The sequence below is a fragment of the Vipera berus genome, assembly GCF_964194415.1.
Source record: "Vipera berus genome assembly, chromosome: 2".
Taxonomy (NCBI): Eukaryota; Metazoa; Chordata; class Lepidosauria; order Squamata; family Viperidae; genus Vipera; species Vipera berus.
The window spans coordinates 121,480,968-121,507,568 of record NC_138203.1 but is presented as its reverse complement, the minus strand read 5'-3'; the positions used below and the strand labels follow the sequence as shown (position 1 = coordinate 121,507,568).

The following is a 26,601-nucleotide window of genomic DNA, read 5'->3' as shown; positions in this document are numbered from 1 at the left end:
AGAGCAAGGGAAAGATCAACTTTGCTAATGCGTTTTACAGAAAGCACCTTTTCAAAAGCTAGGAGTGCATAATAGTCATTAATCCTTCGTACTGTACATGTTTTTTGTAGTATTTTAAAGCTCTACTTAAGAGGAATTTGTATCGAAAAGAACATTTCGTTAATTACACAAAAAGTCACAAGATCAAAAACTGGGAGCTTCAGTTAAAACTCCAGATATGCGCCTTGATCCTAGACGAGTTTACACAAAGTAAACATATCTTCGGCATCTGGAGAACATTAAAAAGCCTTGACACGCTATAACCCGTTTACTTCAATGAGGCTGCTCCTCTCCCTAATTAGAGTCGTTTACCATTCCCTCACCTCGCCCAAATTTTGCAGGACTGAAAGAAGCACAAATTTGCTTTCCCTAAAACCTGTTGCAGAAGTTAATCTGTTTAAAGGTAGTGTCTCATTGGATAACAAAACTGCCAGTCATTCGATATTCTTGCCTTAGTCCGCGAACCGTTAGAAAAAAAAAACAACACGAGGCAGGAGAGAGGTGGGACAACAGCTTTTCCAACCGACAGCTGAAAGGTGGGACTTACTTACTTCAGCCAAACAGAAAGCAGGAGGGGCGGGATTTCAGGCTCTGTCATGCTTTCTTAACCTATCGGGATGAGAAAACGGCGATTCTGTTTAAAAAAAAAATCCTGTCCAGTTAGAGCTGCCCATGAGTGTCGGAGACCAATCAAGTTTCTCCCTTCTCGCTCTATACGTCGTATAACGGACAGCAGAGTTTCTCGCTTAGGCGCGCGAGGAATTTCAAACGTTCGGGGAGGGGGGGGGAAAGAGCGGGGCTTATAAAGAGGATGGGCGGGGTCGGATGAAAGTGAAGCACATATTTCATTGGCGGCGGTAACTGGAGGGGCTAGTCGCCGGACGCCAAAGGCGCGAAGGCGTTTGACCTATAGACTTTGGAGAAGAAGGAAGCTTAAAGACACTCCCGAGCGCGCTTGTGCTGAAAAAACAGAATTCAGCCCAGATAGTTTTCCGGAAATTCCCTTCCCGCTCAATGGGCCGTTGCTATTGGCGAAGGCGAACCACGCCCCTTTTCTGAAAAGCCAGGTGAGCGAAGTTTTGGCGGGGCTGCCCCCAGGGTAGGGCGGGCCGGCGGGAGCGGGAAAGACGGAGTCCCTTCGGGTTGATAGGAATCGCCTTTCCGCAGCAACAGTTTTATGTTACTCATAATTGCCAGCGTGTATCTGGAGGGCGTTAGGCTGGGCTGGGGGAACTGAATCAGGCGCGCGTCGTCTGCCGTCTTGTAAAAGCAAAACGAAATAAAACTTCTCTGCAACTCGCAAAGCACCTTGGCTTGAATGAAGTCTTCTGTGACGGAGTTAATGGTGCGCCGGGTGACAGTTTGGGAGAGGAGGGCGTGCACCTTTTAAAAAAAAATATCGGCGAGCAAAATTCTGCTATGTGAAAGCCCAGTATATCACAGTGGAAAAAAAGGGGTTGGGGGAGTTATCTAGTCCGACCCCCTTGGTTATTGCAAAGAATCTGCAACTCCAGCGGGAGTTATCTAGTCCAACCCCCTTGGTTGTTGCAAAGAATCTGCAACTCCAGCGTCCTCTACGGTGTGAATGCTTCTCTCAGTTACGTTGTAGGGAATGTGAGGCAGCATTCTTCAGTATCATAATGGTGCAACTATTGTTGATTGTTCAAACTTACTAAGGCTTCATTATCTTAACGATTATGGCTTATCACATGTTCTTGGTGAAATGGGTATATGGAGGGTTCAAGCAGAAGGTACGGGATGTCTCCTGGGCAGACTTGAAACACTATAATACCGAGTTTGCCAGTTACTGCCTTGTTCATTTGTTCTACTACAGTTATGGTCTGTTTGCTTCATATGTTCAGTTTTTGACTACAGTGGGTTTCTCTACATAGCAAACGTAGGTCATGGCTATGTTAGCTCAGATTATTTTCATCCCCAAGCACATGTGTGTGTGTGTATACACACACACACACACACACAAAGAGAGAGAGAGAGAGACCATAATTAGCTTTTGGGAAAAGTTTAGGTTGACATCATGCTAGCTAGGAATTATCGTGGGAGGAAATGCTGTGAATTGGGAGTATTTTCACATCTGGGACCATTTCCTGACATTTAAATTGCTACACCCTCTAGTTCAAACACCTCTAAATGATAGGCCTTTGCCTACTTAACACTGTGCTGCACTTAGTCTGCAGATACAATACATTTTTGTTCTTTTTCCGGTGGACTGACCTGGAAAGGAAGTGAAAGGTTTGCCTCTGAAAGCAGAAATCTTTTTTAGACATTCTGAATGAAGCAATACTGTAACTTATTTCCCTATGGCTAGTCTTTAGCTAACAGTTTGGTAACACAGTTGTTGCTCTTCAGGAGGCCATGAATTGTAGATTTTGACTTTCCCCTCCCTTAATAAGGATCTCACCCATTTCTGAAATGGCAGAAAATTTTTAATAAGCTACTTGTTCCCAGTGACAATTTCTTAGGCTTCTTTCTGTCAGGAGATGCTGAAACTAGAAGCAGGATTAGGTAAGTAGGTTTTGTTGTTAAGAAAAACTGATGAAGTTGTTGCCAAGGAATTTCGGCAGTTGCTATCTATCGCAGGCAAGCTGTGTTTACAGGTAATTTCAACTTATGACTACAATTGGGACCAGAATTTCCTTTGCTATGCAAGGTGGCTCTTATGTCAATCATGCCCAATTTTATGCGTTTTTTGCCACAGTTAGGTGAATTACTGCAGTTAAAAGAATTATGTAGTTAGCAAGCAAATCCAGCTTCCCCTATTGACTTTGTTTGTTGGAAGCCAGCTGAGAAGGTTGCAAATGGCAGTCACATAACTCTGAGCTCGTGAATACATGTCATACATGTTGCCAAGTGCCTGAATTTTGAGTATGTGATCATGGGGATACTATAACTATGGGGTGGGGGGTGCTGCAACTGTCGTAAGTGTGAGGACTGGTTGTAACTCATTGTTTTCAGTGCCCCTGTAACTTTGAACAGTCACTAAATGAATAGTTGTAGGTCAAGGATGACCTGCATAGTGAAATTAAGGTTCAGATTCTTGCACCTTTTTTTCTGCAGTTCAACCAACTTGACAATTTTCTTTTGGGGGACTGGAGAAACAGTTTATACCTGCTGCTTGTTGTGGTACTGGAATAGTTTGGATTCAGACTGTTTACTTCTGACCTTGTCATAACGAATTTTTACACAACTGTGTTGTGCCTCTGTTGCATTTGATTTGACTTGGTGCTTACTGGTGTCCAGATTTTAGATGTGCAGGGCACAGTAAGCAAAATTATTGATTATACCTCAGCTTTTATTGTCCTTACACTTTATGTATATCACTGGCTGGTAGTAGACATTCTCCAGTCAGGACAAGAATTGAGTTTGTGAGGGAGATACTTTGACATCTGGGTAGTGGGCTGTGGACAGCTGCTGAGTGCAATAGTTCCAGCCACAATGCCTGGATCTTTCTGTGAGAGAAAAGCATGGCAGCAGGAAAGATGTTGGGCATGATCATACCATGTTAGATGCAAGCAGACGAGTTCTCTGTTCCAGAGCCTTCATCTCTTGGGACACTTACCTCTTGCTTTAGTACCTATTCCTGGATATTTAGTTTCTTGGAGCTAATTGGTTGGGAGGATGGAGGCGCAAAGTTTTTTACTTGCTTTTTCAACTTGTTTGATGTCCTATATATATTTATCCTTTTGTCCTAGGTATGTTCTTTTAAGAGTTGCATTTCTGGAGAGAAAAGCAAACTAACAGACTGATTCTTTTTCCATCTGGTAGTGTGCCTGCAGTTCATTTATTCAACTTAGGCTAATTCTTATGTTTTATTTATGCAGTTTTTTGGAGCAATATAGCTTAGTTGCTGCTACTATCTTTCCCCCTCCAAGTCAGTGTATGTATCTAAATTGTTATTTCCCGTAATACATTTTTGGGAGGGAAAACCTTAGCTTGACTTTCATCAAGGTTGGATTCCCATAATAATTATTAAATCTGGAGAACAACTATATATGTTGTGTGTTTAGGATACACAAGCAACTCTTCAATTTTAAGGTTAGGTCCAATTTATGCCTAATTTATGTATGCTGTGGGTTGAGCAAGTTTTTGTGTAAAGGTAAAGGTTCCCCCGCACATGCGTGCTAGCCGTTTCCGACTCTAGGGGCTGGTGCTCATCTCCGTTTCAAAGCCGAAGAGCCAGCGCTTGTCCGAGGACGTCTCTGTGGTCATGTGGCCGGCATGACTAGACGCCAAAGGCGCACGGAATGCTGTTACCTTCCCACCGTAGTGGTCCCTATTTTTCTACTTGCATTTTTACGTGCTTTCCGAACTGCTAGGTTGGCAGAAGCTGGGACGAGTAACAGGCACTCACTCTGCTACACGGCACTCGGGATTCGACCCACCAAACTGCCGTGATCGACAAGCTCAGCGTCCTAACCCACTGAGCCACCGCATCCCTTTCAGTTTTTGTGTAGGTCCTGTAAAATGTACTTACTATGTGTGTAACATTTTTAATTCTCATTAAGTCAATAATTGTTAGATGTTTAGACATCAAAGAGCCTGAAGTAAGCAGTAGAATAAACATGAAACAGAGAAATCAGGGAAATACTCAAAGAAATACTGTAGATATAATTTAATTGAACTTAGTAAGGCATTTGAAGTAAACCACAATATAGTATGTGATAAAGATAGAAAAAATGTGGGATAGACAGCATCACCACCAGATGGATTTGTAACTGGCTGACCAACTGCACTCAACATGTTCTTAATGGACTGCATCTGCATGGAGGGAAGTATGCAGTGGGGTATCCCAAAGCTCTGTCTTAGGCCCAATATCTTCACCAGTGATTTTTACATGAGGGGATAGAAGGGGAACCCATCAAATTTGCAGACAACATCAAGCTGGCAAGACTAGCCAATACTTCAAAAGATAGGCTCAAGATCCAAACAGATCGTGACACACTTGAACACTGATGATACACAGTACGCTGATGATACCCAACTTTTTCTTTCCACCCCGAACCAACCCAGCGATGCCCTCGCCGTGATGTCCCGTTGCCTGGAGGCGGTCCAGGTCTGGATGGGGAGAAACAGGCTTTGTCTCAATCCTGCCAAGACTGAGTGGCTGTGCATATCGGCATCTTGGGCTAACCAGACTATTCCACCTCTAACGATGGGGGGTGAGGTGTTACCCCCCGTTGATAGGGCTCGCAACTTGGGCGTCCTCCTGGATTCATGGCTCAATTTTGAAGACCATATAGGAGCCGTGACCAGGAGGGCTTTTGCCCAGGTTCGCCTGGTGCGCCAGTTGCGACCCTATCTGGACCGAGATGCCCTACGCACAGTCACTCATGCGCTCGTGACCTCCCGTTTAGACTACTGCAACGCTCTCTACATGGGGCTGTCCTTGAGGACCACTCGGAGGCTTCAGCTGGTGCAGAATGCGGCCGTGCGAGTTGTGATGGGGGTTTCCCGATACTCCCATGTAACACCTCTACTCCGCAAGCTGCATTGGCTCCCGGTTGTCCTCCAGGTGAGATTCAAGGTGCTGGTGATGACCTATAAAGCCCTAAATGGCTTGGGTCCGGGTTATCTGAGGGAACACCTGCTGCCGGCATCAAGCTCCCTTCGTCCAGTGCGCTCCCACAGGGAGGGTCTTCTCAGGGTACCGCCGGTAAGAGACTGCCGGCGGACAACACCCAGGGATAGGGCCTTCTCAGTGGGTGCGCCTGCCCTTTGGAACCAGCTGCCAGTGGAGCTTAGGACCGCCCCCGACCTCCGTTCGTTCCGCCGGGACCTGAAGACCTGGCTCTTCGAGCTCTCTGGCCCAGGCTGAGAATTTTAATTTTAACTGGGGTTTTATTTGTTCAGGGACGGATATAATTTTTTTTTAATCTGTTTTTAACTTTTGTATTTTTTGTTTTAACCACCCTGTAAACCGCCCTAAGTCCTTCGGGAAAGGGCGGTATATAAATATAATAAAATAAATAAATTAATAAATATAATAAAATAAACCCTATCGAACAAAATGAAATTCAGTGGTGAAAAAAATAACGTTTTTACATTTATGCAAGAAAAGCCAAATGTACTGGTACAGATTGGGTGAAACTTGGCTCAATAGCAATAACTGCAAGAGGAATCTTGGAGTCCTAATGGACAATCACACAAATAAAATATGAGCCAGCAGTGTGCAGCAGCTGCCAAAAAAGCCAATACAATCCTTGGCTGCATTAACAGGGACAGAATCAAGATCATGTGAAGTAGAAATGCTTTATAATACCTTGGTAAGACCACACTTGAAATAGTGCCTCTAGTTTTGATTGCCATGATATAAAAAACATGTTGAGAGTCTAGAAAGAGTGCAGAGAAGAGCAACAAAGAAGATTTGGGAACTGGAAGCTAAAACTTGAAGGATGATTGCAGGAATTGCGCATGTCTAATTTAATTAAAAGAAGGCCTCAGGGTGACATGATAGTGTTCCAGTATCTCAGGGCCTGCCACAATAGGAGTCAACCTATTCTCCAAAGCACCCAAAAGCAGGACAAGAAGCAATGGATGGAAACTAATCAAGGAGAGAACCAACCTAGAACTAAGGAGAAATTTCTTGACAGAACAATTAATCAGTGGAACAACTTGTCTTCAAAAGTTGTGGGTGCTCCAACCCTGAAAATTAAACAAAAAAGCAATATGAAAGCACAAGACATTTTTTTTCTCTTTCAGGAAATATGTTTTCTCTTCCTTTAACCCTTGCGGCAGCCTTGTGAGGGAAGTTAGCTTGAGTGTGTGTGATCAAAACAAAGTTACCTAGAAAATATTTGAACTTGGCTATGTAGTCTTAATGTGAAATATATCCATTAAAGCAATGACTTTTATAGATTTTAAATCTCACAAGCACGTTAAAGAAATAACTGCATTTTTATCTATTTCTGCTTTTGTGCCTGCAGTTTTAACTTTGCTGAGGAAGAGAAGGAGAAGCTTTGTGTGCTGCTAGGTTTGTGCTGACTGCTGCAGGGCTAGTAAAAAAAGTTTTCTTTGTTAATATAAGGGGAAAAAATCTGTAATCCAAAATAACATTCATGGAGTATTTGACTTTAGGCAGTTAAGAGTTTGTGAGTAGTCAGCTGAGACAACATACTGTCTTAAAATTACCTACCAAAAAAAAAATCTACATTTTCAGATGAGTTGATTTGCTGACAGTGGTATTTATTCATTCTGTTCAAAAACATAAAGTCAAAAGTTTGCATTTTCCATTTTCCATACATAGCGACAGACTGTAGATGCTGGTGCCATGTCTTTAATTGCTTCTTTATTTCATGATTCTTTCCTTCTCATTTCTTCATAAAACTTGAAGCTACACTAATTGGATCACAATGTGTTCCACAAATCAAATTTCTAAGATACAGTTTTATAAAACTTTAATTGGCCCTTAACATCCCTGAAAGTTCAAATGACATGCATTGCACTACAGTTAGTGTTGTGTAGCTGCAGTGTCTTTAAGATGTTCCATGGAGTAGGAGTGCCCAGGGAAACATTTTCAATGAGAATGCAATATCTTATTTTTCCAAAAGTAATGTACGATACATGTTAACTTGCATTGCATATTGTTTAAGAGCAATCTTAATTGTCTGTCCTTTAATCTGGCTCCTTTTTTGCCATTAATTCTTAACATTTGAAAGTCATGGAGGAACAGGTAGTACTTAGATAAGTTAAAGTGCACATTGTGTTTATCTCAAATGTAGGTGTAGCCACAAGCACAACTTGGCCTACCAGCTATTGCTGCATTATTTTAAAAATATTTTATTTATCATATATGACACCCATCTCATAGAAACGTCCTCTTGGTGGCATACAATAAATACATTAAAGACAGTAATTTCAAAAACACACTACAATTAAAACTTTATTATAAAAAGCAGAAGAGTAGAGAGAGCATTACTGTAGTTGTTACACATAATATAGCCACCTCATTAAATCTGCATTCTTGTAAGACCCCCAAGCCTATTGACATAGCCAGGTTTTAAGGGACTTTTGGAAGCTGGAAGGACATCAAAGATGGGGCCAGTCTCATCCATTGAATCCTGCTGCGCTACATCCAGATCCCCAAAGCTTGAGGCTTGAGGCCCCTCCTCAAGAAGCCTGTCCTGAACAACTATCGTCCGGTCTCCAACCTTCACTTTCTTGCGAAGGTTGTAGAGAGCGTGGTGGCGCATCAGCTCCCTCTGTTCCTGGAGGAAGCTGATTATTTGGACCCGTACCAATCGGGCTTTAGGCCCGGGTACAGCACAGAGATGGCATTGGTCGCGCTGGTGAATGATCTCTGGCGGGCTTGGGACGGGTTGTTCCTCTGTCCTAGTCCTATTAGACCTCTCAGCGGCTTTTGATACCATCGACCATGGTATCTTACTGCGGCGCCTCAGGGGGTTGGAAGTGGGTGGCACTGTTTTACAGTGGTTCTCCTCCTCCCTCCTGGGTCATTCGCAGTCAGTGTTGGCAGGAGGGCAGAGGTCCAGCCCAAGGCCTCTTGTTTGTGGAGTTCCTCAGGGGTCGGTCCTCTCTCCCCTCTTGTTCAACATCTATATGAAGCCGCTGGGTGAGCTCATTCGTGGTTTTGGGGTGGGGTATCATCAGTATGCTGATGATACCCAGCTTTTTCTTTCCACCCCGAACCAACCCAGTGATTCCCTCGACGTGATGTCCCGTTGCCTGAAGGCGGTCCGGGTCTGGATGGGGAGAAACAGGCTTCGACTTAATCCCTCCAAGACTGAGTGGCTGTGCATACTGGCATCTCGGTTTAATCAGTCTATTACATCGTTAACTATGGGGGGTGAGGTGTTACCCCCCGTAGATAGGGCTCGCAACGTGGGCGTCCTGGACTCACGGCTCAGTTTGGAAGATCATATAGGAGCCGTGGCCAGGGGCGCTTTTGCCCAGGTTTGCCTGGTGCACCAGTTGCGGCCCTATCTGGACTGAGATGCCCTACATACAGTCACTCATGCGCTTGTGACCTCCTGGATAGACTACTGCAATGCTCTCTACATGGGGCTGCCCTTGAGGACCACTCAGAGGCTTCAGCTGGTGCAGAATGCGGCCGCGCGAGTTGTGATGGGGGTCTCCCGATACTCCTCTTCGCGAGCTGCATTGGCTTCCAGTTTCCTTCCGGGTGAGATTCAAGGTGCTGGTGATGACCTATAAAGCCCTAAATGGCATGGGTCCGGATTATCTTAGGGAGCACCTGCTGCCAGCGTCAACCTCCCATTGTCCTGTGCGCTACCACAGGGAGGGCCTCCTCAGGGTCCCGCCTGTCAAGGAGTGCCGGCGGGTGATTCCCAGGGGGAGATCATTCTCGGTGGGCGCACCTGCCCTATGGAATCAGCTGCCGGTGGAACTCCAGATCGCCCCAACCTTCGTTCGTTTCGCCGGGACCTAAAAACCTGGCTATTTGAGCTGGCCGGCCTGGACTGAGGGGTTTTTATGGTTTTAAATTCAATTTTAAAGTGTTGGGGCTATTAATTTAATTGTATTTTAATCTGTATAGTGTATTTTTTTTTAATTTGCCCTGAAAACCGCCCTGAGTCCTTCGGGAAAAGGGCAGTATATAAATCGAATAAAATAAATAAATAAATAAATAAATTAAGCAAGGACCAGCTTGCATAATTTAAAAATGTCTAACTCATGCTGGTCTGATCTGCCATTCCTTTATCTTGATGTGATCAATATTGATAGCCAAATCTGGCCCTAGGTTCTGCCTCAGTTTACCTTTCCAATAAGCAACCGAGACGGAAGATTATTTAAAAGCAGTTTATTAGGGTACCCTGATAAAGTGGGATTTCTGTATGAAAAAGGAGAGAACTTTGAACCCCATGTTACGTTCCTTTTTATAGTTAACACAAGAAAGAAAATGGAAGAGGAAAGTTGATTGGACAGGATAAAAGTAACCTCCCCTTTGCATAGGAAGTCAGTTACATGTAGTCAAACATGTTACATATTTGCATCCCATAATATCACATACGTTCATTAAAATAAGGTCTGACATCAGAAGGGACGTAAATTATAAGGAAAAAGATTGGAGTTCACAAAAGAGATAAACCAAACCTCAATTTGTACTAAGAAACTTTTTCTTATCTGTAGATAGTCTCCAGCCTGTTTTATCTTTTCAGTTTAGGAATGTTAAAAGCTATTCCTGCATTCCAGTCTATAATGTGCCTGAAGATTATTTTAAAAGAAAGAAAAAAACTCAAACTACAAAATATGAAGTAAAATGTAAAGTAACTAAGTTAGTTAACAAATTACAAAGTCCATGTCATGTACCCCTCAGTATGTAGTATGTTAGGCCTTCTACCCTTTGTTAGACAAAATTTAGCTTATTCAGATACATATTCATGTTTTGTAGGACTGTATTGAGATTGGTAGCCAGGGCTCCACTTAAGATTTATTGAAATGGTTAAGTACTTCGAAATGGGAGGCCTGCATCATTCATTGGATAAGAATGGCTGAAATACTAAATAGGACTATTTTTGGACTTTGGATTTCCCCCCCCCCCAACTACTGCACTCTTGGTGTTCACAAATCCTGACAATAATGGTTATCATCATTGGACTGCAAGTTGCCCACCTTGGGCTATATAATAAGTGAATTAGTCTTACATGGAAAGCTGGTCACTTAACTCTAAGGATCACTAAGTTAGAACTATAAACACACAGTGGTTTTGGCTGTATAGGAATCCTATTCTTGAAATTAAAGGGAAATGGTTGTGCTGACCAGTGGATAGCCCTATCCTTAATTCTATCTAACGTATTCATTATTCCCAATTTCCTACCACATTTTTATTTATCATTAGGTGTAGCATGCCAGAAACACTCATGGCCCAGGATCCTACAAAGCTGCAAGCCGAGGTGGATCGACTAGCAGCTGAGCTGCAGGAGGCAATCCAAGAGAATGTCCAGGCAGCCCAATATGGGCTGGCTGTGCTGGAGGAGAATGAGGAGCTCAAGCAGCGCTGTGGAGATCTAGAAGGTCAACTAGAGGTCCTACGTGTAGAACTGGCCCACATGAAGGAGGTACGTGAACAGTTTCCCAGCTCTGCCTTTGACCCTTTAGGATGACCTAGCTTGGGCAGTGAGGATGCTGTTTCTTAGAATGTCTTCCATCTTCTTTGCCTTAGGCTTTGGCAGAATCTCATAGTAGTCATAAACGAGCAGCCGTTGATGGGGAGAACCGGGAAGAGTCTCTACTCAGGGAATCAGCTTCCAAAGAGGCCCATCTGACTCAAACCATTGAGGAGCTTCAAAGTGATGTGAAATTCCTGAAATCCCAGCTTGACAATACAGGGGTGGAAAATGAGCGGCTCAGCGTAGCTCTGCGAGACTTAAGGAAGGTAATTTGGGCAACTCTCGATTTAGGAGAGAGATGCTTAGAAGCCTCAGAATAAAGTAAAGTATATAAAGTAATTATATTCATATTAAGCAAATGACTATGTTCTGGTACTCTTAGCCAGGAAGAAAGAGATTGCAACACAAGTTTGAAAGTATTATAGCTGAGAGGATTTTGTTACTGCACGGCTGGTTCAGTTTTTATTTGTCTTGAAATTTGACCAGCTACTGTTCACGTGCTTTAGAATTTCTGCTGCCATAAGACTTGGAGAGTTTACTTTTCATGTTTAAACCAGACCTTAATTGCTACACTTGGGTTTCCAGGATTTATAAACATACTAGTGTAATGTCCTGCTTATTTAGGGAAAAGTCATGAAACCATCTCTCCCCACTCCTTTTCAGACTTAAAGCTGGGAAACAGTGTGTGGGAAATAATCCAAGCATTTAAACTTTCACTTGAGAGATCCTTTGAAGAACAGAAAAAAATGTAGTAATCTTCTTACCGAAAACACCTCTGGGAGGAGGCCATGTTACTTTAGTCTGACATCCCAAGTGTCTGAAATATATTTTATCCATAAAATTGTACTGTGGTTTCCATCTGCTTGACTCAGAGTACTGGTGGGTGGTGATTCTGGAGGTACTTCTGGTGTCTCAGAAGTGCAATGCAGCAGACTTATTTCTGGCTCTTTTTCAGTCTTGGAACTGGAGTTCTGTATACACTGCCATATTTCTGAAACATTCAAAAGATCTGTGTAGCCACAAGTTGGCGATAAGCATTTGACTTTCTGTAAAGAAATTAATATTCATGTGACTACTATATTCTTTCTTGAGAGTTAATGCAGCAATAACTATTCTGTGAAGGGGGGGTGTTGACTTTTCCTATCATATTAACATATACGCTTTCTTTCTTTCTTTTTTTATTGAAAAGTTTTACAATACATTTTTTAACAAAGCAAAACCCCTCCCCTCCCCTCTCCCCAACCCTCCCCAACACCTCCCTCCCTTCCCCCTCCCCCCTCCCCGACTTCCCAGAGCTCAATACAGGGTATAAAAATACAAACAATCATAGTCTACCTTACGCAAACAACAATAAACTATTAAATCTATCGCACTTTAACTCTTATAAACTAACTACAAGCAATATAAATATCACATCAATACTTATTCAAATGCTAGGTGAAACTTTTTAGTCCCATATTTATTCTGGACATAATCAATCCATCTTCTCCACTCCACAATATATCTCTGTTGCGACTGATCTTTCAAGTACGCTGAGATCTTTGCCATTTCCGCCAGGTTGGAAACTTTTAAAGTCCATTCTTCTATAGTCGGCAGTTCTTCCTTCTTCCAATATTGCCCTACTAAAAGTCTCGCTGCCGTAATTAAGTTCAAGATCAACTTAGTGTCCACAACAGTAGTATCCGTAATAATGCCCAGTAAAAACAGTTGCGGACAAAACTTTATCCTTTTCTTAAATATCTTTTGCATATTCCACCAAATTTTAATCCAAAAAGCTTTAACCCTTTTACCTATACGCTTTCTGTTGCATTCCCTTCCTTAGGAAGTTACATTTTTTTGCCCCTTTTCAGAGACCAATCAAGTGTGCTACTGTATTTGCTGCTTTTAGCCCTTTCTTTTGCATGCTTCTCATCTAAAGAACAAGGCTTCCCAGTGGTGGACTATGTAGAATTAGGTCCAGTTTAGAATGCTGGATCGCAAATTCCAAGGGTAACCTTCAGAACTTAATAGTTTGTTAAAACATAATGGGCAGCCTAAATTGCTTCTAAGCTTAGTTCTGTTTTTGTTTTAGGAAATAAATAGCTTTACATACCCTTCTCATAATTCCTTTCCAGGAGTGCCAGACTCTGGAGTCTGAAAAAAATCAATTGCGTGAGGAGATGAAACAAGCTAAGTCACGGGAGCTTCACCAGTTGCAGGATTGTGGAGAGCTTGAGGAAGAAAATATCTCCTTGCAGAAACAGGTCTCCATCCTCCGGGGAAATCAGGTATAAGGGTATCCACAATGTGGGCACCTGGCATTAGCCTCATCTGTATGTATGCATGTGCCCGCCATGATATCTATTTAGGACTTGATCTACTGTTGATTTGATATGAAACAGGTTATTCAGTGCTTAACTCCTGTATTCTAAGGACACTACTTCAGTTGTCTACAACTGTGTGCTAGTTATGCAATTTCATTAACAATATGATCCTTGTCCTGAGCTAGCATCTAATTGGAGAGAGAGAGAGTGAAAAGCGTCTGTTTGCATACAGGATGGGATTTGGGAAATTAATACAGGGAAAGGGCCGAGTAGAAATAAATAGTGGCTCCTTGTGCAGAAGCAAGGGCCTATTGAACTCAAGAACTTGTCACTTCTTGCTCTCCTAGCTTTCATCCTCACTGCATAATTTACCTGTTGTTGCCTGGGCCTCCATAAGTCGGAAGTGCCTCGGCTAGTTATTTACTTAAACAGTGCACAAGACACGGAGAAGGTGTAAATCAACCTTCTCCAGCCTCTGCTCTCTAGGTGTGTGGGAACTACAATATCTAAATGCCATGGTGCTTAGAAATTTTAGGAGTTGTAATCCCTATACACTTAGTGGATAATTGTATATTGGTGAATGGGGTGGGGGATAATCTTCCCTTTTCTTTAAGAGTATTAGTGGTTTTGGAAGATTTATTCTCTCTATTGCAACACCTGCCTGGTGGAATCTTCTCCCTCTAGGAGAAGTGAGGTTAGGTCCATTTATTTATTTTTTATTTTTTATTTTAATTCCATTTATATCCTGCCCTTCTCCGAAGACTCAGGGCGGCTTACAAGCTTAGCAGTAGCCTTCATTCTATGTATATGCCTGCTTATTAGGGCTTTCACACACACACCCCAAGCGGCATTATTACAAAGTCAGCTTATTGCCCCCAACAATCTGGGTCCTCATTTTACCTACCTCGGAAGGATGGAAGGCTGAGTCAACCTTGAGCCTGGTGGGATGCGAACCTGCACTAATTGCAGGCAGCTGGTGTTACTTAAGGAGGCATTAGCCCACTGCTCCACCAAGGCTCTTGGTCCATCCCTCTCAACATTCTGCAAGTCTCCAAAATCCTGGCTATGTTATCAGGCCTGGGGCCCGAGGGGGATCAGAGAGATTTTGCAATGGCTCCCCTACTGTGGCTAATATAATTTCCTGTTTTGTTTGTTTCCTTTAGTTATTTTTAACTGATTATTTTTATGTGTTTGTTTTTTAATTAAGCACCATACATAGCCCAGAGTCACTTTCATGTGAGATGGACAGCTATACAAATGTGATAAATTTCTTTTTGTCTAACACAATATGTTCTAACTGGCAAGTTCCAGGTATATATACTTCAGCTTCCACAATTCTCAGTAATGTCCTTGCTGGCCGGGGAATTTTGGGAACTGCTCCCCATATTGGCTTCGGAGCTGCTGGTGTAGTTGGATATGAAAGGCAGACTCTGAACAGAAATTCTGGAGAATGCTTCTTAAGTGTAAAGGGTCAAAACTCCTGAAAATTTCTATGTATATGAAGATAAGGGGTTAAAATTGTTCAGAGCATTAAAAAATTAAAATTTTCAGAAAGTATTTTGAAATTCTTAACGTCCCCCTCATTGAAAACAGCTTGAGCAGACTAGTTCATTCTTGTTTTCTGATCTTTTCTTCAGTTAATGTTGACCTGCTTCCGTCTCTTATTCACTTGTGTCACTAATCTTTCTCTATATGGAGTTTTCCAACAAAACAGAAATCCCTACAAAGTTTATCAACCTTCTAGACAATTGAAGATAATTTAAAACAATTATGATTGTTTTTAGAAAATAGACTTTTCCTTTTGTAGAACATAGTATAAATATTTTCAAGACCCAAATAGATCCACTAATGCATATTTATTAAAGATTTGTTAGTGTAACCTTATCTTCCTCATCCACATACCAAGTTAAACTTTGACTATTATAAGGTCACTGAGTTGAAATACTTTGTTCTGCTAATAGTCAGGCAGTGAATTCCTTGATAAAGCAAATTACATATGCTGCAATCAGATGTTTGACATTTTTAAATGGAAAAAGGCCTTAGTAGTAGATTTTAAGAACAGTGTTATTGGCACAGGAAAAAAGGCATACATGATGCCTATATTTATTTATTAAATTTATATGCCACCCATCTTACTATCAAGTGTGACCTAATCTAATTGATATAATTTTGAGCTACAGTTGAATGAAAAGAGATATAGACTTCAAAGTGTGGAGTGGAATACATTTGCATTGCCAGTACTAAGTTCCTGTTTCATCCTAAGGTGGAATTTGAGAGTGTCAAGCGTGCCTTAAGGTGCCATGAGGAAGAGCTCATGTTGGCTGGTTCCCAGCTACAAGAACTGGGCCGTCTTCGGGATTTGGCCGAACAGCAACTTCAGGAGGCCCTTGAGACTGTCCAGGCTGAGCGTGAGCAGAAGCAGGAACTGCGGCGGGAGCTAGCCATCTATGTTGGGGGCCGTCATGATTCTCTGAACAGCTTGCAGGCCAACCTGGAGGAGCTCAGCCACAGCCACACCACAGTGTGTGAGGAGCAAGACAGTGGTTTTGCCAGTGGTAGCAACGTAGAGGGGCTGACATCCACACCTCACAGCTTCCAGCCTGCACCTGGTCTTGTTGCAGACCTCTTCAGTGAACTTAACTTGGCAGAGATTCACAAGCTACAGCAGCAGCTCCAACAGGTAAGGAAATCAGAGCTTTTGGTTAGGGCTGGGGAACAGGAATTTGGGTTTGACAAGAGTAATGGTTTGCAACACTGATTGCGTTCTTATTGAACAGAGAAGTGAGCAGATTTGTTTCAGTTGCCAAGGAGTTACTGATGACCAGCAGTGTTCATTCAGATATACCACTTCAAATGAATAAAAAAACAAAGGTGAATGGTCAGTGTATGTGTAGAATAAACTGGGATAATATGGAGAAAATTCTAGCCAAACTGTTTTGAGACCTGGCAGAATTTTTCATTTTGATATGATTCTCAAAACACCCTGATATCACAAAGCCCATCCCAATAAAATAAAACTCTCTTGTATAGGCATGGAGTTTCTGGGAACATACATAACTGCTATCTGATTATGTGTCCTTTAATGAAGGGTTGAGATGTTGGGAAACACATTTTTCCTGCAAATGAACTTTTTGGTTTTTGATCTCCCTGGCTGCAGCCCTGAAGATTAACTCCAGTACCTGATAGTATCACTTAGAATTATAGGTAATCCTCAACTTACGACCATTTTTTTCAAAGTTATGATAGTGCGGAATACATGAACTTACTACTTGTGCCTGATATTATGGCCACTGCAGCACCCCGTACAGTCACGTGATCAAAATTTAGATGCTTGGCAGCCCATCTGCACTTATGACTACATCTCCCATCTATGCCCTTCTGGCTACCTTGCACCCTGCCTTGAAAGGGTGGCAAGCAACTGCAGAACCCCACAGCATTGTGGCTGCTTGCCGTGTCTTGTGAAGCCTCGGCTGCTGCAGCCCACACAAGCAGGCATTCATTCACCTAGAGCTGCCTTCTCTCCCAGTTCCCCACAACAATCTTTTCGCCTTTTGTGACCGGCCGCTGAAGCAGGAGCACCTTGCTGCCTTTGCTATCTCCATTTTGAATCTACAGTTGCCACGCTACCCTCGGTGCTCCTGCTTCTCTGTTGTGAACGCTTCCCATACATGGCTCCTCAGCCGGCCTCAGGAGTGCATCACCAAGCCACGGTGTCCATAAAGCGTCAGCACCCACGAAGCACCAGCAAGCATTTGTTTGCTCAGCTGCCTTCTCTCCCAGTTCCTTGAACTGGCCTTTTGCTTTTGCACCGAGCTGCCGAAGCAGAACCATTTGCTGCCTTTGTTCTCTCTCTCTTTTTTTTAGACCCAGCTTCTCCAGTGAACCCTTCTCTACATGTGGCTCCCTGAGCCTTCAAAACACTCTGCTGTCTTTGGAAGGACAGGGCAGCATTCCAAAGGCTGTGCTATCTCGGGAAATGGATGAATGGTAGCTGGAGTGAGCTGGGGCAGACTAGGGCAACGGGAGTTTCATGGAGCGTGGCAAGCAACCCCACAAGGCAGGATGCCTGGCAGCCAAAGAGCAGAGATGGGGGTGGGGGAGATAGGCAGGTGGAAGGAATTAGAGGCAGTCCCTTACCTTTACTGAGGCTGGGTGGGGGAGGACCTAGCCTGGAATGCCTTGGATTGGGGCGGGTACTCACTTAATGATCCACAATTGGAAGTGCCTGGATTGCCATTGTAAGTCGGCACAGTCATGTGACATTTTATGACTGCACTGACTTACAACAGCAATCGTGCTTCCAACTGTGGTGTAAGTTGAGGACTACCTGTGCTAGCAAAGAATGCAGAAGCTAATGTGCAATTAATGGGTTGCAATGAGACTAAAACAATAAGTCCTGTGATTTAATTCTAACTCATCAAAGCTTAACATGTCACTGAACTCCTGTGGGGAGATTGTAGGTCAGAAGAGCCAATACAAGGCTGGAGACATTTAAAATGTTTTAATCAGGGATTTAAAGGTGAAAATTACTCTTTGGTACTACGAATTGGCACTCAGTGCAAGAAGTGATTCTGGTTGTGAGCTCTTCAGATGTTAGTTACCTTTTCTTGGACTATGTGATGCCATTTTTCAGGTTGAGGAGCATCCCTGTCAACTGTAGAACTCATTGCAGCTCCCTACTTTGTTTAGTTCATGTTTGCCTGATTGGGCTGCTTAACTACCTTGTTCCAAAGTTTCTGCTTGTGAAACAGGTTCTTGAAAGCTGGTTTTCCACTTCCTCTGTTGAGTATGTTTCTCCCCACTTTCTCCCCATTTAATAGTATACCTAGTTTAGCAAAGAACACTGTGTCAGGGAGCTCATTTCCAGCTCACTATGAAAGCTAATCCTTGGTGGCATATCAAGGTCTAAAGCTCAGCGCTTTTCTATCTGAGTTAAACACTGGCTCGGAGAAACCCAGATGGAAATTTGGCAGGACTGTTAAGGAGATGGGAGAACCTCTCCTTTCCATCTCAAGATGGGCCACAGCCTAAAGATAGATAATAGATAAAGATTGAAGAAAACAGCCTTGGTTTTAGTGAAATCAAGGCAGTGTTTGGTAGTCTATGTGTTCTAATTTATTTATCACATTTGTAAAAAAAAATCCAACAAAGTAAACCTGAAGTTCAGAGTCTTTCCCTGCTGTGGGAATTGAGATTAATCTTATTTTAAGTATTGGGGCTTAGCTTTTGAAAGGGTCCAGTGATATTCCAAACAAAAAAATCTTTCTGAGCAAACTTAAGCTAATCTGGGATTCAGAATATGGATAGATTGCCTCTCCCTAATTCTCCGCAGTCATATATTGCATTAAAGCAAGATGTGGTTTGTTTTATACTACCTTAATGTGTTGCATGAAACCAATTACGTTACTTTGTTAAACCATGGTTCATGGTTTGCTTTGATGAATTTAGCCAGTGTTTCTTAGTGAATAAATTATCTTTAGTACATAGTGTAATTATCTTTAATACCTAGTGTAATATGTAAACCCAATTAACATCTTACCATAGGAAATTCTGTCCTATCTTGTCTTTTTTTCCCATAGGCAGAGAAAGAAAAAGCTTCACTAGCTTCAGATCTGCAAGATCTCAAGAAACAGCTGACCAGGACTAAGGAGATCTTGGCCCAACAGCAGTTGTGCAACAGCCGTCAAGTAGATCAGCTTCCAGCCCCAGAGGCTAAGCCTAGTGCTAATAACAGTGGGGATAGCCTGTCACCCAATAATAGGGAATGCTACTGTGAGGAGCTGGAAAGGGCCCAACTGGTAATCCGGCAAGAGAGAGAGGCAGCTGCCCATCTAGAAGCTGAGTTGAGAATTGCTCGACGGATTGCCAGAGAGTGTCAGGCACGGCTGGCTGAGACTCAGGAGGAGATCCTTATTTTTTCTGAAGAGATGGCAGCTCTCTACCATCACATCTGCGCCTGCCACAACATAACCCCACACCGTGTGGTATTGGACTATTACAGGGAGGGCCGTGGTGTCCAAAGTGTGCGCAGGAGGCAGTCCTCCAGAAAACATATGTTCACAGAAATAGAGACAACTAGCAGTGCAGACAGATCACCAGCCAGTAGCCCTGGCTCCCCATGTGGTTTGGAGCCTCTGTATGTCACTAATCTGACAGAGATCTTGAGAGAACAGCTGGGGCATCTGCAGGTGGCACTGTCCTTTGCCCATCAGCAGCACCCAATGGGGCACAGAGCTGAACTGGAATGTGATAAAGAAGTTCTGGTAGAAGAGGTGCTGAAACTGAAGTCCATGTTGAGCACAAAGCGTGAACAGGTTGCTACACTGCGCACAGTGCTTAAGGCCAACAAGCAGGTAAGTGCAGGAAGTCCTACTTGGAGTACAGATCTGCCGTGGGCTAACAGAATGGAAAGTGGTCCTGAGAGTCATGTTTGAGAGCATCCACTCCCATGCTCTTTAACATCTATATGAAACCACTGGGGGAAGTCATCTGACAGAGAGGTATGGCACTGAAGATATCCAGCTTTATATGACAAATTTAGGCTGTAAGCCAGGGATCAGCAACTTTTTCTGTACAGGGCAAAATCCCACTCCTTTTCCACCTCTGTAAGTACAGCTGGCAGTTCTGCAGACGAAAGACTGCTACCCATTGGACAGCCTTGATCTACCAAGGAGGCTGTTGAATCACATTGGCTGGGACCCACATCTCGCACTGGGAGCTCAGCTAAGGTTCAGGCCTGGTGATCTGCTATCCATCCATCCGTTCTTAGCTTGCAGGACATATAAAAACAGGCAGCAGATTGGATTTGGCTTATGAGCCGTAGTTTGTTGACCCTTGCTCTAGGTCATTCCTTCATCCTTCATCCCTCATCACTAAACATACAGGTAGTCCGCAGTTTATGACCATCTGACTAATGACCACTCAAAGATAAGACTGCATTGAAAAAAGTGACAATTGGTTCTCACACTTAACGACCATTGCACCATCACCATGGTCAAAATTTGTGTGCTTGGCAACCTATACATATTATTAACAGTTCCAGGTCCCAGAATCATGTGATCCCCATTTGCAATCTTCCCAAGAGCTTCCAGCAAGCAAATTCAATGGGGGAAGCCAAATTTGCTTAATGGCTGTGTGGATCTGCTTAGCAACTGCAGTAAAAAAAAGATGATAAAATTGGCCACGATTCACTTAACTGCATTGTTTAGCAGAGAAAGTTCTGGGCTCAATTGTAGTAATAAATCAAGGACTACCTGTAATTCACCTATTGTGGAAAGAGCAAAACCATTATAAAAAATAGCTCCTAGAACCTCTGCAAGTAGTTTAGTAAGTTCCATAGTCTATGAAAGAGGTCCCCAACCCCCAGTCTGTGGACCGGTAGCGGGCCACGGCATGCCAGCAACCAGTCCGCACAAACAAGCAAAGCGCCATCCATGGGATGTAGTCAGCACACAAAACTATGCACTCTCCAGCCCTTGGAAAAACCTTTCTCTACAGAACTGATTCCTGGTGCCCAAAAGGTTGGGGACCTATTGAAAACTGCTGAGAGGTCCAGAAGGGCTGAGAGATGTGCTCCCGTCATCCAGTCCCAATACAAGGAATCCAGCAGAGCAACCAATATGGTTTCAATCCTATACCTGGGCTTGAATGGTAACTGAAAAGGTTCCAGATAATCGGATGTTTCTTGGGTGCTAAATAACTGGTCCACTACCACTATCTAAGCAACCTTCCCCTTTTGAGGGTTGCCCAAAAGTTATCTAAGACCATTTGATCCAAGACTGGCCTTTTCAGAAAAGGGTGCACCACAGCAATTTTCAAGACTGGGCATCTCCCTTTCCTGTAACAAGAAATTGACAGTCTCCTGGGCCTAGGTAGTCGCACTTCTGCCTATTCCTATCAAAAACTAGGATCTGTGAGGATCCAAGCTACAAGTGGCAATGTACTGTCTAGATAGTTCCCTGTCCATTTTTCAGATTTTGCAGGCCAAAAATTATCCCAGATTCAGCAAGTCAGACTATTGTTCAATGAAGATTGCTCATGAGGAATCAAGGGTTTGGTGAATACAAGTGTTTTTTCAACAAAACACTATATAAATTGGTCACAGTGGCCAAGCAGGAGAACATAATGATTTCTCCAAAAGGAGATGTATAACCTTAAGCAAGGCAGGCAGATGGTAGGCTACAATTGGAATATGAGAACGGTGAGAAAGCTTAGCCTCCAGTGTAGGCCCAAACATGAGCTTGTACCCATGCTCAGTCAGATTTACTTTTCATCTTTATTTGCCAGTGCTCCAGGCATCACTTCTAGCTTGCCTCTTGTTCCCAGAAACACACCAAACTGCCTTCCAGGGAGCTGGGAAAATCCTCTGGAAGCAATTGGATCCATTGGGCAACTGTGATAAGTCATCTAATAAGCCCCCTGCTACATGGAGATCTAGATCAGGGCATGATCAGACCATAGCAGTAGGGTAGATGGGAATCAACTCTCCAGATTCCATGCCATCTGGTTAGAAACAAACATGAGGTTCAAGGTGTGAACATCTAATGTGTCAAGCCAGGGATATGTTGTCATCTTGTAAATTCTTGTGTGTTGTGTTGCTCCAGTTTAATATTGTTCATTAGCCGTCTTCGAATTTTAATTATTTTTGTATTGCATGTTTTATGTTTGTTTTTGTATTGTGATGATTTAGAAATTTAATAAATAAAAACAGAAAAACTAGATCCTTATCTCATTATATTATGACTTTAAAAAGGGTTTGATACAGACCTTCCCTGATATTCTATGAAACAAATTTAAACAAAAGAACAATGTAACTCCTCTGAAAGGCTAAATAAGGTTCAAATGGAAGTCATCAGAAAACCAAAATGAAAGGAGTTAAGTGGGTTTCTTCAGGAAAGTAGTCACAATAAAGCTATGTCCATAGCTATAGCACATTGGGTGCTAGTTATGGTTCTGGGCCTTCAAATATTGATGCCATAATTTGTACTGAAGCATGTCAGTCTGTCCAGATCTTAAGAAAATGCATTCCTTAGCTCCCATCAGTTGTGCCAATATAATTTGGATGGTAGTCATGATAATTGTATCCCTCCTTTTTTGTCTGGAAGCTCTGCTGCATCTCCCAATATCTCTCCTCTTAACCTCCTGTGCTTGCTGAGCCCTTCTGTTACATTTTACTGATGTCATCCTGCTTTCAAATATAGTAGGTTGTGTCTGCAGTACAGACACGTCTTTTCCTGCCCAACTTTAAAGTCAACAAAAGCCAGAATGAATGTTTCCAAGTGTATAACTATAGAAATGGGCAATCAGTTGTTTTCTGGGAAAAGGTTTTGTGCAGATGTGGTCCAGTCTGTTAATGTAGCCGCGCAGTTGCCCCTCGAGTTATTAACAGACTGAGCTTCCCAGGAAAACTTCAGCAATGATACACCCATGGTTGGAGTGACATTTGCAGGGTGATCTAGAAGATTTGGGGAAGCATTCAGCTTCTAGATTTTCTATAAAGGATGCAAATGAAGGATATTTGTGTATTGTGAATGTGTGTGACCTTTCTTTGCAGACGGCAGAGGCAGCCCTCTCAAATCTCAAAGGACAGTACGAAGGTGAAAAGGTGCTGGTGTCGGAGACCATGATCAAGTTGCGTCATGAGCTCAAGGCCTTGAAGGAGGATGCTGCTACTTTCTCTTCCCTACGTGCCATGTTTGCTAGCAGGTTAGAAGCAGTGACTGCTTAGTGAGGCAGGAAATGTGCCTGTTTTGGAGTAAAGAGTCAAATAGGATTGGGTTAGTTCTTCCATCACTACCACTGTTCTGTAATATAGTGTGTGTGTGTGTGGATAGATAGATAGATAGATAGATAGATAGATAGATAGATAGATAGATATAGATAGATAGATAGTATGGGTGTAGGCGTGTGTTTATGTATCGGTAGATGTATACTTTTGAGAGCAGGCAACAGAATTTCATTTTTAATGTGGGTCAGTGTGTTCACAGTAAAAAATGACAAGGTTATTTTATCTATCTTAGTGCAAGGATAGGGTGACTGGGAGCTACATGGAACAGCCAGTTGGCTTTGGTGGATTTCATTCTTCATTGACTATGAAAACTCAGCAAAATTTGCCACTGAATTTTGATGTTAAACTGCTATGAAAAGAACCTTTTGATACTGAATACAACAGAGGATTAGGAAAAAAGTTGAGAAACAGAAATGTAGCAGTGAGTGTCCAAAACCAGTGATGAATTATATATAAAGTTAATTTCAGGAATATTTTGGAAATTTCATTTTTCTTCATTTCAACTTTTTATTTTTTCCCAAATACTTTAATACTACAGTGAGAGTAGCATTTTAACCACCCATCTTCAGTATTAAGAACTATTTTTTAAGAGGGATGGAAGTAGTGACAAGTATATTTGAGTGGGACATTCCGCCAAAGGTTTCAAATTAATGGGGACTTGCCCAATTGGCTTCAGCAGAATATTTATTTATTTTTGCCACATATTTAATATCAATGTGCATTCCTTTTCTGCTCTAGTGTGTTTTACCCAAGTTTTTTCTGGCTATGCTTGGTATAATGTACAAGACTACCAAAAGCAAAATGCTGTAGCAGAAAGAAACAAAAGTAGAGCAGTCATCAGACATGAAAACATTGTAAAACCTTTTATTCTACATAATCTGTTACGAGGAGTGGCCAACTTTCTAGCAGCCTTATCCTGAAAATTGTTCTATCTCTCTGGTGTCTGAAACTCAAACATAAAATTTCTAAATATTCCTTTATTCTACATCTTTTCTCCCCTGATATAAGACAATCTGAGATGTGTTTCAAGTGAGATTCCATACTGTTTCTGGCACTTAAAGGGCCATTGGATATTAGCCTTGCAAAGCAGTTTGTGGAATTGTTTTTCGACATATGCCTGAACCTGTTGCCTCCATTTTTTGCCCCCAGGTGTGATCAGTATGTGAGCCAGCTAGATGAGATGCAAAGGCAACTGGAAGCTGCAGAGGATGAAAAGAAGACTCTAAACTCCTTGTTGCGCATGGCAATCCAGCAGAAGCTGGCACTCACACATCGACTGGAGGCTCTTGAAAACCCAGTGGAAGAGTTGCGGGGCAATAGGAGGGTACTCAGAGCAGCCAAGGTTAGTGCGGTAAGAATAAAATGAACCACTGAGAGATGATGGAGGAATAAAAATCGCCCAGTTCTTAAATTTGCTATAGATGTAACACACTGTTCACCTAGCTGTAATGGAGAGTGTTCCACAGAGCTACATACTCATCTCTACTTTTTGTTCTTGAACATAGTATGTGGAACTCCTTTCTTTGGCACCAGTTGTAGGCAATTTTTGGGTAGAGTTGAACTGAGCCTGCATTGTGTTCGTACTAAATCCCGATTTGCAAATCTGCTTTCAAGCACAGTTTCTGTTCTTTACTTAAATGCATACATATCAATGACTTAAATGCATAAACATCAATGGACTGTAGTGGTCTCGTTATTTTGAAGAAATAGGAGCTATGGGCAAATAATAAAAATTATGACCCTGGGACGAGCAGTTGCAAATTTTGATTATAGATGAAGCCACTCACAAACTCTTGTCTGCATGCTGGAGCATTTCTGAATTGCTACTTATTTTTTAGCAAAATACTTCTCACAAGCCAAAGATGATGATTTCAAGAAATAAAAGGCACACGGGGGATTTATAAGGATCTGGGGCAGTCAAGTAGTCATGTTTATTTTTTTTAAAAGGCAGCAAAATTATTTTTAGTTACAAATGCAAAGATTAAAAACTAATGCACACAGAAAAATATAAAAAAGAAAAAATAATTGCAAAAAAAGGAAAAGAAAAAAGATATATAGTAAAGGAAAAAATTGTAAAGAAAAATTACCTTCTAGACAGGTACAATTTCAGTAACATTCTGTTACTATAGCAAAGGAGTTCTTATCTCATCAATAAACAAATTATTACAGCCTCATAAATTGATCCTGGTCAGCAAAAGTCCGTTAAGAATTATCAGAAACAACAGGATACATGTTTCAACTTTGATCAAATAACCCAACTTTATACTCTTTCCTTTAACAATCTTGATTTTTGAATCCTTTAAATCAGACATGTCAAACACAAGGCCCGGGGGCCAGATCCGGCCCGCGAAGTGGTTTCATGTGGCCCGCGAAGCCATCCTGGAAACAGTGAGGGAACGGCCCCCACTGCCTTGGCCCTGGCCCAGAGACCCTCCTCCTGCCAGAGACCCTCAGATCTGCCCCACTCCTGCCCGGGCCCCCATAGGCACCCTTGATGCGAACGATGTAGAGTTGGCCATGCCCACCCAGTAGGCCATACGCACTCTAGCCACGCCCACCCAGTAGGCCACGCCCACCCAGGCCATACCTACCCAGCCCCCAGAGGGCAACTGCAATGCTGATGCGGCCCTCAATGAAATTGAGTTCAACACCCCTGCTTTAAATAATATCCCAGCCTTTGATTTCTTTTCATTTTCTCTTTGTCTCTTCTCAAAAACTTCTTCAAAACTTTTAAAAGGTCTCATTTGTAAATCCAAAATAAACAGTCATCAAGTCACCCTTTCAGTTTGTTATTTATATATCCCTTTCAATTAATAAGATATTTGTTGGTTTCATTTGTAAATCCAGTGCAACATCTTGTTCCATGTCATTCTGGTAGCCTGTTATTTTTACATCCACATTTGAATCAGCTTCAGTCTCAGTTTCGTCCAGTGAGATTTATTCCTCTCCTATGGCCTCTTTAAGTTCCATTTTTAAAGTAGCAGACAATCTTGAGAGAAACGTCTGTATGAGTTGTTGCCACATAATATTTGAAGTCTTTCCCAGTTTTATTTTGTTCCATTCTATATTAATGTGTCTCTTATTCAATAATTCTAATGTTCTTTCTGCTTCCCTCTAGAGTCTAACCTTCAAAATTCCTCTTTCCCCCGCCCCTCTAATCACATTTTCCCACAGGAAGGTTTCTTATAATTAATTAAAAAAATATTGTTTAATATGTATTAAATTTATATGCCAGCTATCACCCCAATAAGGCGACTCCAGGCGGCTTGCAGATTTTTTTTAAAAAACCAGAAGGGTAATTAAAATAATAAAACTCTGCAAATTAAAAATTTTAAACTATACAATATTTTTTATAAAATTCAAAACA

At 42.2% G+C, this 26,601-nt stretch overlaps 1 protein-coding gene across 1 annotated transcript; it reads left to right on the top strand.

Annotated features, from left to right (window-relative positions):
- The first annotated feature begins 930 nt into the window (after window positions 1–930).
- Window positions 931–26,601, top strand: LOC308662370 (protein bicaudal D homolog 2-like). Its single transcript, XM_081318103.1, has 8 exons — window positions 931–1,106; window positions 10,874–11,093; window positions 11,198–11,410; window positions 13,259–13,411; window positions 15,711–16,127; window positions 19,027–19,800; window positions 23,001–23,152; window positions 24,384–26,601. The coding sequence occupies exons 2-8, from the start codon at window positions 10,881–10,883 to the stop codon at window positions 24,598–24,600; spliced, it is 2,139 nt and encodes a 712-aa protein (XP_081174229.1). The 5' UTR covers window positions 931–1,106; window positions 10,874–10,880; the 3' UTR covers window positions 24,601–26,601.